This window comes from Carcharhinus amblyrhynchos, chromosome 28, assembly GCF_965287045.1.
Source record: "Carcharhinus amblyrhynchos chromosome 28, sCarAmb.v2.hapA, whole genome shotgun sequence".
Lineage (NCBI taxonomy): Eukaryota > Metazoa > Chordata > Chondrichthyes > Carcharhiniformes > Carcharhinidae > Carcharhinus > Carcharhinus amblyrhynchos.
In genome coordinates this window covers 15,195,732-15,212,068 of record NC_137351.1, presented here as the reverse complement: position 1 = coordinate 15,212,068, position 16,337 = coordinate 15,195,732, and the positions used below count along the sequence as shown (strand labels likewise).

General features: G+C 43.4%; 1 protein-coding gene across 1 annotated transcript in view; it reads left to right on the top strand.

Moving 5' to 3' along the window:
• Nucleotides 1–16,337, top strand: part of LOC145359467 (retinol dehydrogenase 13) — a 38,592-nt gene that overhangs the window by 4,284 nt on the left and 17,971 nt on the right. Inside the window, exons 2-3 of the mRNA XM_080214034.1 lie at nucleotides 13,717–13,857; nucleotides 15,795–15,986. Of these exons, the coding sequence (XP_080070160.1) occupies nucleotides 13,717–13,857; nucleotides 15,795–15,986 (333 nt within the window). The remainder of the gene's footprint in view (nucleotides 1–13,716; nucleotides 13,858–15,794; nucleotides 15,987–16,337) is intronic.

Below are 16,337 nucleotides of genomic sequence, written 5' to 3'. Positions count from 1 at the left end.
AACTCTCACGCTCTCTCTCGCGCGCTCTCACACACACACACAGTCCCCTTGTGTGCCTGCTTGCTGCCCCTACTCGCCCCTCCGTGTCTGCTGCCCTCTTGCCCCATGATTGAATATAGCAAGAACACATTTGGCTCTCCCTTTTGGGTTGCTGCTAGCCAGCAGTGGAGCTGAAGATGAGACTTGCACACACAAGTGGAAAGCTTGTTAACTCTCTTCACCCAGGCATTGGAAGCATTACATCCATCTCTCTACACCAATACTGTTCTTTAAATAACAACTTGCCTTCACCAATAGAGGAATTGAGTTTAGGCATCGGGAAATAATGCTGCAGCTGTATAAGACCCTGGTCAGATCCCACTTGGAGTCCTGTGCTCAGTTCTGTTCGCTTCATTACAGGAAGGATGTGGAAGCCATAGAAAGGATGCAGAGGAGATTTACAAGGATGTTGCCTGGATTAGATGGCATGCCTTATGAGGGTAGGTTGAGACAGGTTGGTCTTTTCTCCTTAGAGAGACAAAGGATGAGAGGTGACCTGATAGTGGTGTATAAGATTTTGAGAGGTATTGATCGAGTGGATTCTCAGAGGCTTTTTCCCGGGGCTGAAATGGCTGCCACAAGACACACGTTTAGGGTGCTGGGGAGTAGGTACAGAGGAGATGTCAGGGGTAAGTTTTTCACCTAGAGGGTGGTGGGTGTGTGGAATCGGCTGCTGGCAGTGGTGGTGGAGGTGGATTCGATAGGGTCTTTTAAGAGACTTTTGGATAAATACTTAGGACTTAGTAAGATAGAGGGTTATAGGTGAGCCGAGTAGGTAGGGACGTGTTTGGTGCAACTTATGGGCCAAAAGGCCTGTTTGTGCTGTAGTTTTTCTATGTTCTAACTAAAATCGCTGGTGCGAAACCAGGTCAAGTAGCATCTGTGGAAATAGATTGCAAGGTGATGAATTGTGATAAACTCTCTATCTGAAACACTGGCCCTACATCATTCCTCCATGCACTGCTGAGGGATTCCACCATTTTAGATTTGCAGCTTCTGCAAATTTCATTTTTTTGATTCAGTTATAATGGTGTGTTATGACTTTATTGCCCTGTTCCAATGAGGACAAACACAATCGATTGGTTGTGATCTTGCCACACTGTTTCCTTTACCCACTGTTGTCTGAAATGTACTTTAAGATTGCACAAACTCCATGATACAAATGTAACTGTGACAGGCTGCACTCCACCATTTCCCTGTTTAAAGGAAACTTCACTTTAAGTTAGCAAACCTTTAAAAGAAGTTTGCCAATTTGTCTTCAGGTGAGAGGAGTGATTCTGCATACCGAACACTGTCTACCACACCTTCAGTGTTTATTTGCAATAGTTTGGAATGTTGGTTAGAGTATCTGTGCTGTAATTCTAGCGAATACTGACAAGAGTATTGTGGCTTTGGGTGGCTTAGGCTGCATTTGTGCTACAACCAGCATCAACACACAATTTCATTCCTTCACAGGACATGGGTCAGAGTGCAACCATTGAAAATGTTTCTCTTAAAGCAGAAATGCTGTCCGAGTATCAGCCTTAAATGACTGCAGCAATTGCAACAACCATCGATGTCACTCCCTGGTCAGCATCTTGGGAAGTATCAGCAGACTGCAGATCTTGGTTGAACACCTCTATCCCAAATCCCAGTGTGCTTTCAGAACTGGAAAGCCTACAATCGATGTGATCTCAGTCCAGCAGCTGCAGGAGAAATCCTGCAAACGATGGAGACAATTATTGCCTTCGTTGATCTCACCGCGTGAGTTGAGGTGATCTGTTTAAGTTTCAGGAGAAGATGGGCTGTCCACTGAATGTGATTCCACGACAGCATGTTGAGAAAGGCCAGCTATGACAGGGCAACATTGGCACCCTTAATCCACAGGGTCGCTGAGACACTGACATATTCTGCTCTTTGCTACAGTCATAGGTCTTTAGGCCATGAACAGTATGTGTCCACTTCCAGACCAGAACTGAGCTGTTCATGCTCGCCTCAGGTCCAAGACAAATGTGTGCCATGCTTGAAGTTACCCTATGTTGACAATGCTGCACTAACATTTCTTACCAAGGAACACCTTCAAACACACACACACACACACACACACACCTCTCTCACATAGAGTCAGAGGTTTACAGCACGGAAACAGACCCTTCGGCCCAATTTTTCCATGCCGTCTAGTTTTTACCACTAAGCTAGTCTCAATTGCCTGCATTTGGCCCATATCCCTCTATACCAATCTTACCCATACAACTGTCCAAATGCTTTTTAAAAGACAGAGTTGTATCTGCTCTGGCAGTTTGTTCCAGACACTCACCATCTGCTGAGTGAAAACATTGTCCCTCTGGACCCTTTTGTATCTCGCCCCTCTCATCTTAAACCTTTGCCCTCTAGTTTTAGACTACTCTACCTTTGGGAAAAGATACTGACTGCCTACCTTATCTATGCCCCTTATTTTATAGACCTCAAAAAGTTCACCCCTAAGTCTCATACACCATAGGGAAAAAAGCCCCAGTCTATCCAGCCTCTCCAACAAACTGTCAAGTCCCTGGTTGCATCCCAGTAAATCTTTTCTGCACTTTTTCTCGTTTAATATCCTTTCTGGTCACTTTATTATAGAACTGTACACCGTATTCCAAGTGTGATCTTTCCAATGTCTTATACAACTTCAACAAGACGTCCAACTCCTCTATTCAATGTTCTGACCAATGAAACCAAGCATGCCGAATACCTTCTTCACTACCCTGTCTACCTGTGACTCCACTTTCAAGGAGCTATGAATGTGTACTCCTAGACTTCTTCATTCTATAATTCTCCCCAACACCCTACCATTAACTGAGTAAGTCCTGCCCTGGTTCGATCTACCAAAACGCATCACTTCGCATTTATCTAAATTAAACTCCATCTGCCCTTCGTCAGCCCAATTGGTCAGGATTCCATTGCAATCCTAAATAACCTTCTTCACTGTCCACTATGCACTTACTGACGATGCCCATAAATTCTAATCCAAATCATTTAACATGAATAACAAGTAATAGTTATCTGTACTCTGCACCAATTTCTGAGGCACACCGCTGGTCACAGGCCTCTAATTTGAAAAACAACCCTCGACAACCATCCTCTGATTTCTGCCATCAAGCTAATTTTATCCAATTGGCTACTTCACCGTGGATTCTGTGAGATTTAACCTTATGCAACAACTTACCATGTAGTACCTTGTCAAAAGCCTTGCTAAAGTCCAGGTAGACAATGTCAACTGCACTGCCCTCATCTACCTTCTTGGTTACCCCTTCAAAAAAAATCAATCAAATTTGAGATATGATTTTCCACTCAAAAAGCCATGTTGACTGTCCTTAGTCAGTCCTTGCCTCTCTAAATACCTATAGGTTCTGTCTCTCAGAATACCTTCCAACAATTTACCCACTAAGATGTTAGACTCGCTGGCCTGTAGTTCCCAAGGTTTTCACTGTAGCCATTCTTAAGCAAAGGCACAAGATTTGTTACCCTCCAATCTTCAGTCACTTCACCTGTGACTGTCAATGATTCAAATATCTCTGCTAGGGGAACCTGCAATTTCCTCCCTATCCTCCCGCAATGTGCTGGGATATATTTCATCAGGGCCCAGGCATTTATTTACCTTGATGTGCTTTAACACTTCCAGCAACTTTTCTGTAATACATACACGCCTCAAGACATCACTATTTATTTCCCCAAGTCCTCCATCCGTGCTTTTCTCAACAATAAAAATTGATGAGAAACATTCATTTAAGATCTCACTCATCTCTTGTAGATCCGCGCATAGATGACTTGTTGGCCCTTAAGAGGCCCTACTCTCTCCCTAGTTATTCTTTTACCTTTTATGTATTTGTAGAAGCTCTTTGGATTCTCCTTGCCTTATCTGCCAAAGCAATCTCATGTCCCCTTTTTGCCCTCCTGATTTATTTCTTAAATCTACTTTGACAACCTCCATACTCTTCAAGGGATCCACTTCATCCCAACTGCCTATGCTTGTCATATGCTACCTCCTTGTTTTTGACCAGGCCCTCAACATCCGAGTCATCCAGGGTTCCCTCCTCTACCAGCCTTGCCCTTCACTCTAAAAGGAACGTGCTTACCCTGAACCCTGGTTAACACACTTCTGAAAGCCACCCACTTAACAGACATGTCTGCCAACAGACACCCCCAATCAACTTTTGAAAGTTCCTGCCTGATACTACCAAAATTGGCCTTGCTCCAGTTTAAAATTTTAATGTTTGGCAGACCTATCATTCTCCATAGCTATCTTAAAAATAATGGAATTATGGTCGCTGGTCTCAATGTGATCCCTCACTAACACTTCTGTGTTATTTAGAGGCTATTATGGCATTGTTGAGAGATTTCAGACTTTGTTAGGACCAAAAGGTATTTATTGATCGGAGAACTTGGTATGGAGGTTGCAGCCCTTGGCTGCCCTGGAGCAGTATCTCCAGTCTTTATGCGCTCACAATGTGGCTTCTCAATGATTCTGCCTGAGAGAAGACCGCACCCTCTGGTGTGATCACTCTGTTTCTTCCAAGTCAGGTGGCTCACTTCTGCTGTACTGTCTTAAAGTGACAGACATCACAAACACGGCATTACTCCGCTTTTAACTTTCTTATACAATCTTCAAAATCAATTTCCTCAACCCACATTCTAAGTAAGTATTGTATTAGGAAGTTAAACGTTTGTAAATTAATGTAGTGATTGTTCAATGGACAGATCTTGAGGCTTTTATTAAGCATAACACCATTTCTAGAAAGCTTCAGCTGTGCACAGTTCCAAATTTACACTTGCAAGTCATTTTTCCATACACGCTTGCTGTTTTCCAAGTTCAGTTCTGGACTATGCATTGACTAAGATACTTTGTGGACAGTGTCACTCTGCAATTTTTCATTGCCTCTTTACTCTGTCAAGTAACTGAACCAACAATACGTGCAGGTACCATCATCACAATATAACGTAGTCTTGTCTTGACACTGCTTGCACAATCTCGGTTTGTCACTTGTGAAGGAAATGGTTGTGATACTCTGTTTCTGGTCCTTAGGTCACATGATAAAGTTTCTTCTCTTCCTAGCATTTCTATTCGGGATGTTTTCTGTCAACCATGTTATTACATTGGTTTTTGTGTTTCTATTAGTGTGACCATTTCAGCAATCTTGTTCTGGCATGTAATCTCAGTTTCCTTCTCTGCCTGAATTGCTGCTTTATCTAGTTCTGTCTAGCATATCTCCTTTAGCTGAGTGGCTTAATTTATCAATCTCTACCTTCCATCTTCTGTATCGACCAATCTTCTGCGTGGACCATGAGATTTTTCTTTATTCCATGCATCTGTTTTCGCAATCCATTCAATTTATCTGTTTGAGATTCGTGCCAAGCTGAGTCCATCATTCTCATCGCACATTTGATAACAATCTCTTCCTACTTATGCTGTGCAAATGTCCTGACAACTGCCATGCTCGCTTTTTGTTGTAGTTGCATCAAAACTGTACTTCTTTGTTCAACATTTCTTTCTTCCTTGTCTTTTTTTTTCATTAGGCAGTTCTCCTGAATTGCTAACTTGATCAGCAGTTCTGTTCTGTCTTTGAGCTTGTCCATTTCTGCATTCCCCACAGCACCCTCAATCACTGGACCATTTCTGCTGCCAATTTCTCCAGCTCATTTATGTTTTCCCCATAACAGCAATGCAAGACCTCAAAGGGGGAAATTCAGACCTCAAGCAAGAGGCAACACCAAACACAGAGTAAGCAGCACATGTCCCTTGACAGCAAGGGACCAAAAGACCCCAGGAGGGCGGCAGGGAAGGATCCTAAAGAGCTGAAAGCAAAACTAAACTGTATCCCTCCTTTTGTATTATAATGAAATACAAGCAAATAATAAAGCTGTATTATTACAGCTGGTAGTTCGATTATTCAGTTGGGTTGCTAGAGAATTCCCAATATGGCTCTGGTGAATGATAACTGTTCTAATTTCTGCTTCAGCACGGTGAGTCATGCGGTAGATGATGCAAGTTGTCATAGATAAGCACCATGGATCATTGTGCTTCTACATTGAGACAAGCAGTTCCCTCACCGATCGCAAAACTGATTTACATGGGATTTCCTTGGCTGTTCTCACGTTCCCGTTGCTGAGTTCTGTTTGAACTTTGTTTTCCTCTCAACCCTTTTTACCTTTTATTCACACTACCAGGCTCCAATTCCAGGTCCTTCACCACTTGCTGCCGACTGCTGTACAGTTCATAACTGGCTTAAACAGATTTCCTAGCCACTTCCACCTTTTTCACATTGCTTGCTTTTTTTCCCCCTTAGGTTTCATGTAGCAGAGTCGCTTCCCATTTAAATTATGGGTCACAAAGTTTTCCCTCATTTTTAGTTGCTGTAATTCTCAGTAAAGTTTAGCCAATGCTTTTCTCTTCATCCTTAGTTCCTTTGCTGCTGTGGCCTATTTTACTTTGTCTGATGACAGCTTTATTATTTGCTTGTATATCATTGTTTCTCATTATAATACAAAAGGAGGGATACAGTTTAGTTTTGCTTTCAGCTCTTTAGGATCCTTCCCTGCTGCCCTCCTGGGGTCTTTTGGTCCCTTGCTGTCAAGGGACTTGTGCTGCTTACTCTGTGTTTGGTGTTGCCTCTTGCTTGAAGTCTGAATTTCCTCCTTTGAGGTCTTGCGTTGCTTTTTTTTGAGTTGTTCTCTATCTTAGAAGAGCTAATGTAGAGGGGAGCTATACAATAAATGGCAGGGTCATCAAGAGTATAGAAACACAGAAGGACCTGGGTGTGCAAATCCACAAATCCCTGAAGGTGGTAGCACAGGTGGAGAAGGTGGTGAAGAATGCGTATGGTATGCTTGCCTTGATAGGACAGGGCATAGAGTATAAAAGCTGGAGTCTGATGATGCAGCTATATAGAATGCTGGTTAGGCCACGTTTGGAGTACTGCATCCAATTCTGGTCGCCACATTACCAGAAGGACGTGGAGGCTTTAGAGAGAGAGCAGTGAAGGTTTACCAGGATGTTGCCTGGTATGGAGGGTCATAGCTATGAGGAGAGATTGGGTAAACTGGGGTTGTACTCCCTGGAAAGACGGAGAATGAGGGGAGACCTAATAGAGGGGTACAAAATTATGAAGGGTATAGATAGGGTGAATAGTGGGAAGCTTCTTCCCAGGTCAGAGGTGATGATCACGAGGGGTCACAGGGTCAAGGTGAGAGAGGCGAGGTATAACTCTGATACCAGAGGGACGTTTTTTACGCAGAGTGTGGTGGGGGCCTGGAATGCGCTGCCAAGTAGGGTGGTGGAGGCAGACATGCTGGCATTGTTTAAGATTTACCTGGATAGTCACATGAGCAGCCTGGGAATGGAGGGATACAAATGAATGGTCTAATTGGATCAATGTATGGGACAGGTTTGGAGGGCCAAAGGGCCTGTTTCCTGTGCTGCACTGATCTTTGTTCTTTATCTGGGGTCTTCTCTGATTTTCCAGTCCCTTGTCCTCCGCATGGTTGGTGCATTAAATGTTGCACAACTTTAAAAGCATTACCTCTTTGAATGCATTGCTGCTTTAAGACTGTCAGTTTCTAAAAAACATATAGCTGTTGTATCTCTGCTTTCCTGTGCTTTTGCCAGGAGAAATTACAGCTCCTCCTCCTTGAACCCTTTTATTTTAAGTTTTAAGACTTTTTTTTAATTGGTGAAAGATTTTGTCAGTTTCCGCCATTTTCCCCTTTATTGTGACTCTTTGGAAAGTCTGCTTACCTCTCCTAGCTGGATAGGTTTATGGACGAAAAGGGATTGGTTTAGATTAGTGGGTCAATGTTTTTTTTTAATAATAAGACTGGTCGGCGCAACATTGTGGGCCGAAGGGCCTGTTCCGCGCTGTAATGTTCTATGTTCTATGTTCTATGTTCTATGGACCTTTTTGCCAATTTTACCACTAGCTCCAATGGGACCGATTTTTTAAAAAAAAACTCTATCTGCATTACTTTCAAATTCCTGTTCCAAAAACTTCCAGACCTTGCTGCCTGAGCCCACCAGTGCAGGCACTGCTACCAATGACTCTCTGTGCGCCCGCCCGCGCGCGCGCTCTCTCTCTCTGTCTCCCCCCCCCCAATACTGGCTGTGCTTGGATTGGGAACCTGAGTGTCAGCCTGTCCTTTCTTTTCTCCTTTTTATATCTGAAACACAGCTTCTAGCTGGGTTTATCTTCCTTTATTATAGAGTCCCTATGGTACAGAAGGAGACCATTCGGCCCATCGAGTCTGCACTGAATAATCCCACCCTATCCCCTAACCCCACGTATTTACCCTGCTAATTGCCTGAAACTAGGTCAATTTAGCATAGCCAATCTACCTAACCTGCACATCGTTGGACTGCGGAAGGAAACCTGTGCAAACTCCACACAGTGACCCAAGACCCTGGTGCTGTGAGGTAGCAGTGCTTGCCACCGTACCTGCTTTAAATTTCAAAAATACTCCTTTCTCTTTCTGGAGTATCTTACCCAGGCTTATCCCTGGAATCCTGCGCATTTACCACAGCTAATCCACTTAAGCTGTACTTTGGACTTGGGTCATTTATCGTATTTCTGTGGTGTTTTCTGCTCAGAATTTTCTTTCTTTTTCCTCTTCTGATGAAAAGGCCTCAGCGGTTAAAAAGGGCTTAGTGCATCATTTTCTTTAGATGTCCCAAGGTTTTTCAAAAATACTTAATTATGTTTTGTGTAGTTACTGACCTACAATCATGGCACCCAATCTATAAACATCAAAATTGTCGAAACATGTTTGACTGCTGGTAGCTAAGGGAGGAATGTCAGTAAGGAAATACTCTGCTGACCTTCGGGTCCTGTCACGGAACTTTTTAATGTTAGCCCGATGGCTTCGGAAGAATAACCCATCGGAAAATGGTACCACCAACAGTGCAATTCGATACTGGGCCTGTGTTTCAATATTGTAAGTAGGGCATCAATCTAAAATGTTTGAACCAAGCTGCAGCATCACTGCCCACCCTGCTCAACTCTTCCCTACCTCCTCAGGGCTTCCTAATCTGGAGCTGTTCAGAAGCCGAATGAATAATCTGCTGCATTGAAGCCTGGCCTTGTTCCCCCACCCACTCTCAATGGGATGTTCTAGCTGGCCAGCATGTGGGGGTGGAAGGTTGAACAGTAGGAGGCTGCCATCAGGGATCAGAAGAAATAATTTGCACTTATATAGCACCATCATCTCAGGGTGTCCCAAAGTACAAGTCAAATTAGTAACTTTATTAGTAATTTTAGCTGCTGTTGTAATGTAGAAAATTGCGGCAGTCAGTTTGCACACAGAACTACATTGCAATAACCAGATTAACTTCCTTTAATGGTTATGAGGAACAAATAGTAGCCGGGAAACTGGATAGACCTTCCCTTCTTTTCAAAGCAGTGTCTGAGGTTGCAGATGGATTCCTGTCTAAGGTCTCATGCAAAGGGTTGCTTCACATTCAGTGCAGCACATATTCTGCACAGTACTGGAGATTCTGACAAGGTTGTGGACTCAGGAGTTGAAGCCATTAGCATATGAATGTAAGGAGCAAGAGTGCTGCCCAGTAAGGCATTGCTGAAAGAATAGTCCCAAGCATTCAAATTAGCGATTGGGGGAGGGACTGGAGGGGACTCGCGGTCAAGCAAGGGGTAGGGAAGGTTTCCTTGTTGACGATGCTGCCTCTCTGGGCCATTTCTGGCACACAGCAGCTTCCTCCTGGGAAACATTCCAGTTTGGTTGTGTTTTCTTCATCAGAGTTCAGTCTCAATATAGAAAAGATCTTGTTGCATTCCAGCAGGCTTTCCTCCCTCTTAGCATGTTCTGCATCTCAATCGCTGGAAACAGCTTGTGTCTTTCCCAAATAAGAGCAAATCGCTGCAAATGTTGGAAATTTGAAATAAAAATAGAAAATGCTGGATAAACTCAGTCCTGGCCGCCTACGTAGAAAGATGAACAGTTCTGAAGAAGAGTCATAACGCTAAACATTAACTCAATTTCTCTCTCCACAGATGCTGTCAGACCTGCTGAGTTTTCTAGCATTTCCAAGTTCTTTCACTATCTTGTACTATCTTTTTTATCAATTCATTCCTTAGAGTGGAGAGCAGAGGGCATCCCCTTCTCCCCATATCATTGTGTTTAAAGCTAGTGTCTCTCTCTCTCTCGCTATCTCTGCATAGAAATCTCTGCTTATACACCCTGACCTTTTAATGTGAAAACCTGAAACATATGTTGTTTTTCTCTGAGTGACTTGCAGTACAATTTAGCAATATTGCTTGAATGTTTATCTGCCCCACTCTGTCTGCTTTGCTTGAAAGCCTTTATGATTATGCCCTCATTCTTATTGTTTAATTATCTCTGAATTCACAAAGCTGTTCCTGTTTTCATTTTAAAACTTGTAATCTCCTTTGTCTTGTCTTTGTTTAATTAGAATTTGAATCTTCCTGGGATTTGCAGCCATCTCCTAATTTTGAAGATGACATACTTTGCATCAATTGCCTCCAGTATTTATGTTGTAGCTAATTTATTTTCTGTAATGTTTGTAGACAATTGTGAATTATTGGTAAATATTGGAGTCCTTTAATGTTCTCATTTCCTTTCTGGCAGCGTTGGTTTGATTCTAAAACTAGCTGAGTTCCTGCAGTGTTATTTTCAGGCAGAACGAGGAAAGGTTTGCTGTTTCCTGAGGTGGGGCTGAGGTCTTTCTTGAGATCCACCTACATAAAGAACAAAGAAAATTACAACACAGGAACAGGCCCTTCGGCCCTCCACCGTGCTGCCCGACTTAACTAAAACCCCCTACCCTTCTGGGGACCATATCCCACCCTATTCATGTATTTGTCCAGATGCCCCTTAAAACTCACTATCTTATCTGCTTCCACTACCTCCACCAGGAGCGAGTTCCAGGCACCCACCACCCTCTGTGTAAAAAAAAAACTTGCCTTGTACATCTCCTTTAAACACTCGCACCTTAAACCTGTGCCCCCTTGTAATTGACTCTTCCACCCTGGAACAAAGCTTCTGACTATCCACTCTAACCGTCCTCTCATAATCTTGTAGACTTCTATCAGGTCGCCCCTCAACCTCTGTCATTCCAGTGAGAACAAACCAAGTTTCTCCAACCTCTCCTCACATCTAATGCCTTCTATGCCAGACAACATCCTGGTAAATCTTTTCTGTACTCTCTCCAAAACCTCCACATACTTGTTGCTTTTTGCACAGTTGTCCATGTACTCTGGTCCTGCCTCCTTGGGGTGAGTGAGGAATTGTTTGGGTTTGAAAATAAAATTAATTTCCTTTCTCCTCCTCTTCTCTCTATTATGAGATTGTTAATGTCTTGGCTAATGATTTGGAAGTATAAACTCAAAACTTTTCTTGACAGCAGCTGGGAAATTTAAATTCTGTTAATGAAATAAATCTGGAATTAACAGCCAGTATTGGTACTGCTGCCCATATAATTACTGGATTTTCATTAAGACCCATCTGGTTCATTAATGTCTTTCAGAGATTGAATCTGGTCTGGCTTAAGTGTAACTCCAGGCTCCCAGCAATTGATTGATTCTTATTTATTCTGTTAAATGTCACTTAAGAAGTGTATTCTCTCTTCTGTTTTTCTCTCACCTACTTGGCCTCCTGTCTCGCACCATCCCTGGGATTCCTGGTGTGACAGGAAAAGGCATAAATAAAAAAGATGAGATCACAAAGTCGGGGGTCCTGATTTTCAAAGATGGTTGGGTGCCGGTATATTGCATGTGAACTTGGGGAGTCTGGGCACCTGGAAACAAAGTCAGTACAGATGTCTAGGCTTTGCTTCCATAAAGTTCCTGGAACATTGCCTGAACCTGGTATAATCTACTGCTTGGCTGGTGGGCACAGTAAGAAGTCTCACAACACCAGGTTAAAGTCCAACAGGTTTATTTGGTAGCACAAGCTTTTGGAGTGTCACTCCTTTCATGGCTGGTGGGTAGCAGAGGGAATTCAGCTGTAGGAGGTCATAGCTAGGTACCTATGGGACTGCACTCTGGCAGTCAGTTGAGGGATATTCCTGCAGGTGACTGGGGCCGAGGGATCTTAGGGCCTACCTGGTTCACAGGAAAACCTTTCTTAACTTGGTGTCTATTTCTGTGAGCCATCTTGGGACATTAATAACATAACCACTGACCAATAATTGCAAGTTGATGAACGTAACCCTTTGAAACAGCGAGTACAGTGTTGGATTGCAGGTTAAAAGATCGAGCATGATTTGAACAATGTTCCAGGGCATCACTGCAGGAATTCCTCAGGGTACTGTCCTAGGCCCAACCACCTTAAGCTGCTTCATCATAGCTTTCCCTTCAGAAGGTCAGAAGTGGGGATATTTGCTGACGATTGAAAAATGTTCACTATTCACAACTCAGATAGCACAGCAGTCCTTGTCCAAATGCAGCAAGACCTGGATAAGACTCAGGCTTAGGCTGACAAGTAGTAAGTAACATTTGCACCATACAAGTGCCAGGCAATGACCATCTCCAGCAAGAGAGACTCTAACCATCTTCTCTTGACATTCAATGGCATGACCATTGCTGATTTCCTCCCCACCCCTCCATTATCAACATCCAGTGAGTTACCATTGTCCAGAAACTGAACTGGACTAACCATATGAATATTTATGGCTACAAGAGCATATCAGAAACTAAGAATCCTGTGGCGAGTAACTCACCACCTGAATCCCCAAAGTTTGTCCACCATCCATAAGATGCAAGTCAAGAGTGTGATTGAGTACTCTCTGCTTACCTGAGTGCAGCTCTAACAATACTCCAGAAATGTGGCAGCAACCAAATCAAATCCTGCTTGACTGGTGCTCCTTCCACAAACATTCAATTCTTCCGACAAACAGTGCAAGCAGTGTATATCATCTACAAGATGTATTGCAAGAACTTACCAAAGCTCCTTAGGCAACAACTTTCAAACTCATGACTGCTACCCTGTAGAAGGACAAGGGCAATAGAAACATGGGAACGCCACCACCTGGAGTACTTCCTCCCTAACAGCACTATGGGTGTACCTACACCTCAGGAACTGCAGCGGTTCAAGAAGGTCGCCCACCACCACCACCACCTGAAGGACATTTAGGGATGGGCAATAATTGCTGTCATGGCCAATGAGGTCCAAATCCTATGAATGAATTTTAAAAAACTTAGCGGTATGTGGTTAAAATAGCAGTGAGATGCTTCCTAATGCATTTGCACTCGCTGCTATTTTAACTGCCAGATGTTCAGTTTCTGTGGGCCTGATGGCTGCAGGTAGATGAGGGTCTGGATAATGTTAAAAGTTAGGTTCTGAGGTTTGGGTTCCCTGCCCCCGATTTGCTGATGGCTATTCCCCTTTCTTCGAGTCTAATTTTGACTGCTTCTTGCCAATGGTTTGAGGAACTGAGCACCATTGCACTGTTTAGGCAAGGACTTTGCGTTCTCCTGGGTATTTCCACCCAATTTTGCAGAAGCAGGATACAATATAGCAGGATGGAAAAGTGGAGCTACTGATTTGGAAATGGGTGATGCTGAAAAAGCATTGGCTGTCGCATTGATCTGCATGAACGCACCTTGTATGGTTGAATGGATAGATGTTCTCAACTCTTCAATAGTCTATTCAGTGCGCAGGAAATGTAACTGACCTGTTTTCTTAATGATCCTGTAGGAATTGGACTCGTTCTTATACGGCGATGGTGTTGTGGTGGGGTTTGTAAGAGTAAAGCACGACTGGATGGAAAAACGGTGATCGTCACTGGTGCTAATGTTGGCATTGGAAAGGAGACGGCTAGGGACCTTGCTCAGAGAGGTAATGCTGCCCTTAACTGCAATGCTCTGTTATGTATGGCTATTTGTATTTTTATATATATCAACATGCATGACAACTAATATTTGATGGTCTGAGTGAGAGTGGTTTTGATTTATGATGAATCTTCTAATTCTGCATGTCCTGTTACTGTGTTGTTCCTGTAAGAAATGAAAGCCACATAGAACCTTTCACGAGCTCAGGAAAGTGCTCCACCGTTGATGGAATAAATTTTGTCAATTTTTTATTGTTAGAAGGAACTGCCGGAATGTATGCTGGCGACTGATCTTTGGTTCTCAATTCTGGGATCACTTTGCTTGCATTAAATACTTGAAGTGAAAAATTTACTATGGCAATGTTGCCTGCACCTGCCATACAGCATATTTTAACCCTAATACAGTGGACCAAGAAATATGACTAGAATCACAGAATTCTACAGAAGGAGGCCATTCAGCCCATTGAATCTGCACCGACCATAATCCCACCAGGCCCAAACCCCAGAACCCCATGCATTTACCCTTGTTAATCACCCTGACAGGAAGGGGCAATTGAGCATGGTCAGTCCACCTAACCTGCACATCTTTGGATTGTGGGAGGAAACCTGAGCACCCGGACGAAATCCATGCAGACAAGGGGAGAATATGCAGACTCCACACAGACAGTGACCCAAGCCGGGAATCGAACCTGGATCCCCAGCGCTGTGAGGCAGCAGTGCTAATCACTACCACCGTGACGGTAGACTTTTTGTTAGTGCAGCAATATTTATTCACAAACAATTATTAATAGTCCACACAATCAATACTAAATTATCTCTGAGTATTAAAGTTCAAGTCCAATCCTAGATCTTGATTTAACTTTTTTGTGAACTGGCAAGTACCAGGCAGATATTGGCCTTTTATCTTTGTGTTGGTCTCTGTAGTCCTCTGCGTAGTCTGGTCCTTTGGTCTGGCCTGATGCTCTGGCTGTGGTCGCTCTCCTCATGCTGGTTGTTGTTGGTGATGGTTACTGTTGTTGTGGTTTACTCACTGGGGGGAGAGAGAAAGATTCTTCTGTTGTGCAGTCCCTTTTGTACCTCTTTCGTTTTGCACTCTTTTTAGTTATTATCACTCAATTGATTAGGGCTTGTTCACCCTGATCGATAGGGTCCAATCAGGTGCTACCACATTGATCTCTGGGGTTGTACCCAAAGCCCCACCCCCGTAAGGGGTTACGGTGCCCCTGTGACTGGTAAGCAAGATGTGGAGATGCCGGCTTTGGACTGCGGTAAACACAGTAAGAAGTCTCACAACATCAGATAAAGTCCAACTTTGTCAGGTAAGTGGGAGTTCTAATCACAAACAGGGCATATAAGGACACACTCAATTTACAGAATAATGATTGGAATGCATATCTCTTTAACCTGTGCTTAACGCTCTCTCCACTCACATTGATTAGCTGTAAAGATTTGCATTCCAATCATTATTCTGTAAATTGAGTTTGTATCTTTATATGCCCTGTTTGTGATTAGAACTCTCGCACACCTGATGAAGGGGCAACCAGCGCTCTGAAAGCTAGTGGCTTCTGCTACCAGATAGACCTGTTGGACTTTAACCTGGTCTGGTAAACGACCCAGTTTGACCAGGAGTGTTTTTTGTCCATGAGATGCCGATATTCTGTGTATTCCAGCGTCTGCACCTGCAGCTTGTTTACTGCTGTCCAATTTCTTTTGAGGCTGCAGTCTGTCTGTTTCTGTATTTGTCCAATTATCCCAGCATGCTCTTACAAATTGCCATCTTGGGTGGCCCATTTGACCACAGCAGAGTAAAGGGAGTGGAATTAATTTGATAGCTCAGTCAAAGAGCTGGCACAGGCATAGATGGGCAGAATGTTTGCTTGTGCTACTTTGCTGTAAGTTGTGGTTTAATAATGAGGAAGCGAACAGTCTCACTTTGTGTTTGCAGGGGCTCGTGTAATATTAGCTTGCCGGGATTTGGGAAAAGCCAACAAGGCGGCAGATGAGATCAGGAAAACAAGCGGAAATGGAAATGTCCTGGTGCAGAAACTGGATTTGGCCTCACTTCAGTCTGTGCGTTCATTTGCTGACAGAATCATGGAAACTGAAGCACGCCTTGACATTCTCATCAATAACGCAGGTGAGTGTTTAAGGAGCAAATGAAAGAAGCAAAATAATTTTCTTCACCTGAAACCTCTTTGCATCTTTGGGCTTTTGATTGTCTTGCGCAATTGCCTGGATTTTGTGAAGCGATGACACTTGCTGCTGACTGAAAGAAAACTGTCCACAAGGATATAGCAATCACTGTGAAATGAATTGTCCCTTTCCTGATGTTTGTTTAAACCTGGCATGGACTCAGGTAATCTCCAGCCTCTGAGTTGCGATGATGTCATCAAGCCAATCACAAGTGTTATCAAAAACCTTAAACCAGGAAATAAAATGGACTGATTAGAGTCAGAGGTTTATAGCATGGAAACAGGCCCTTCGGCCC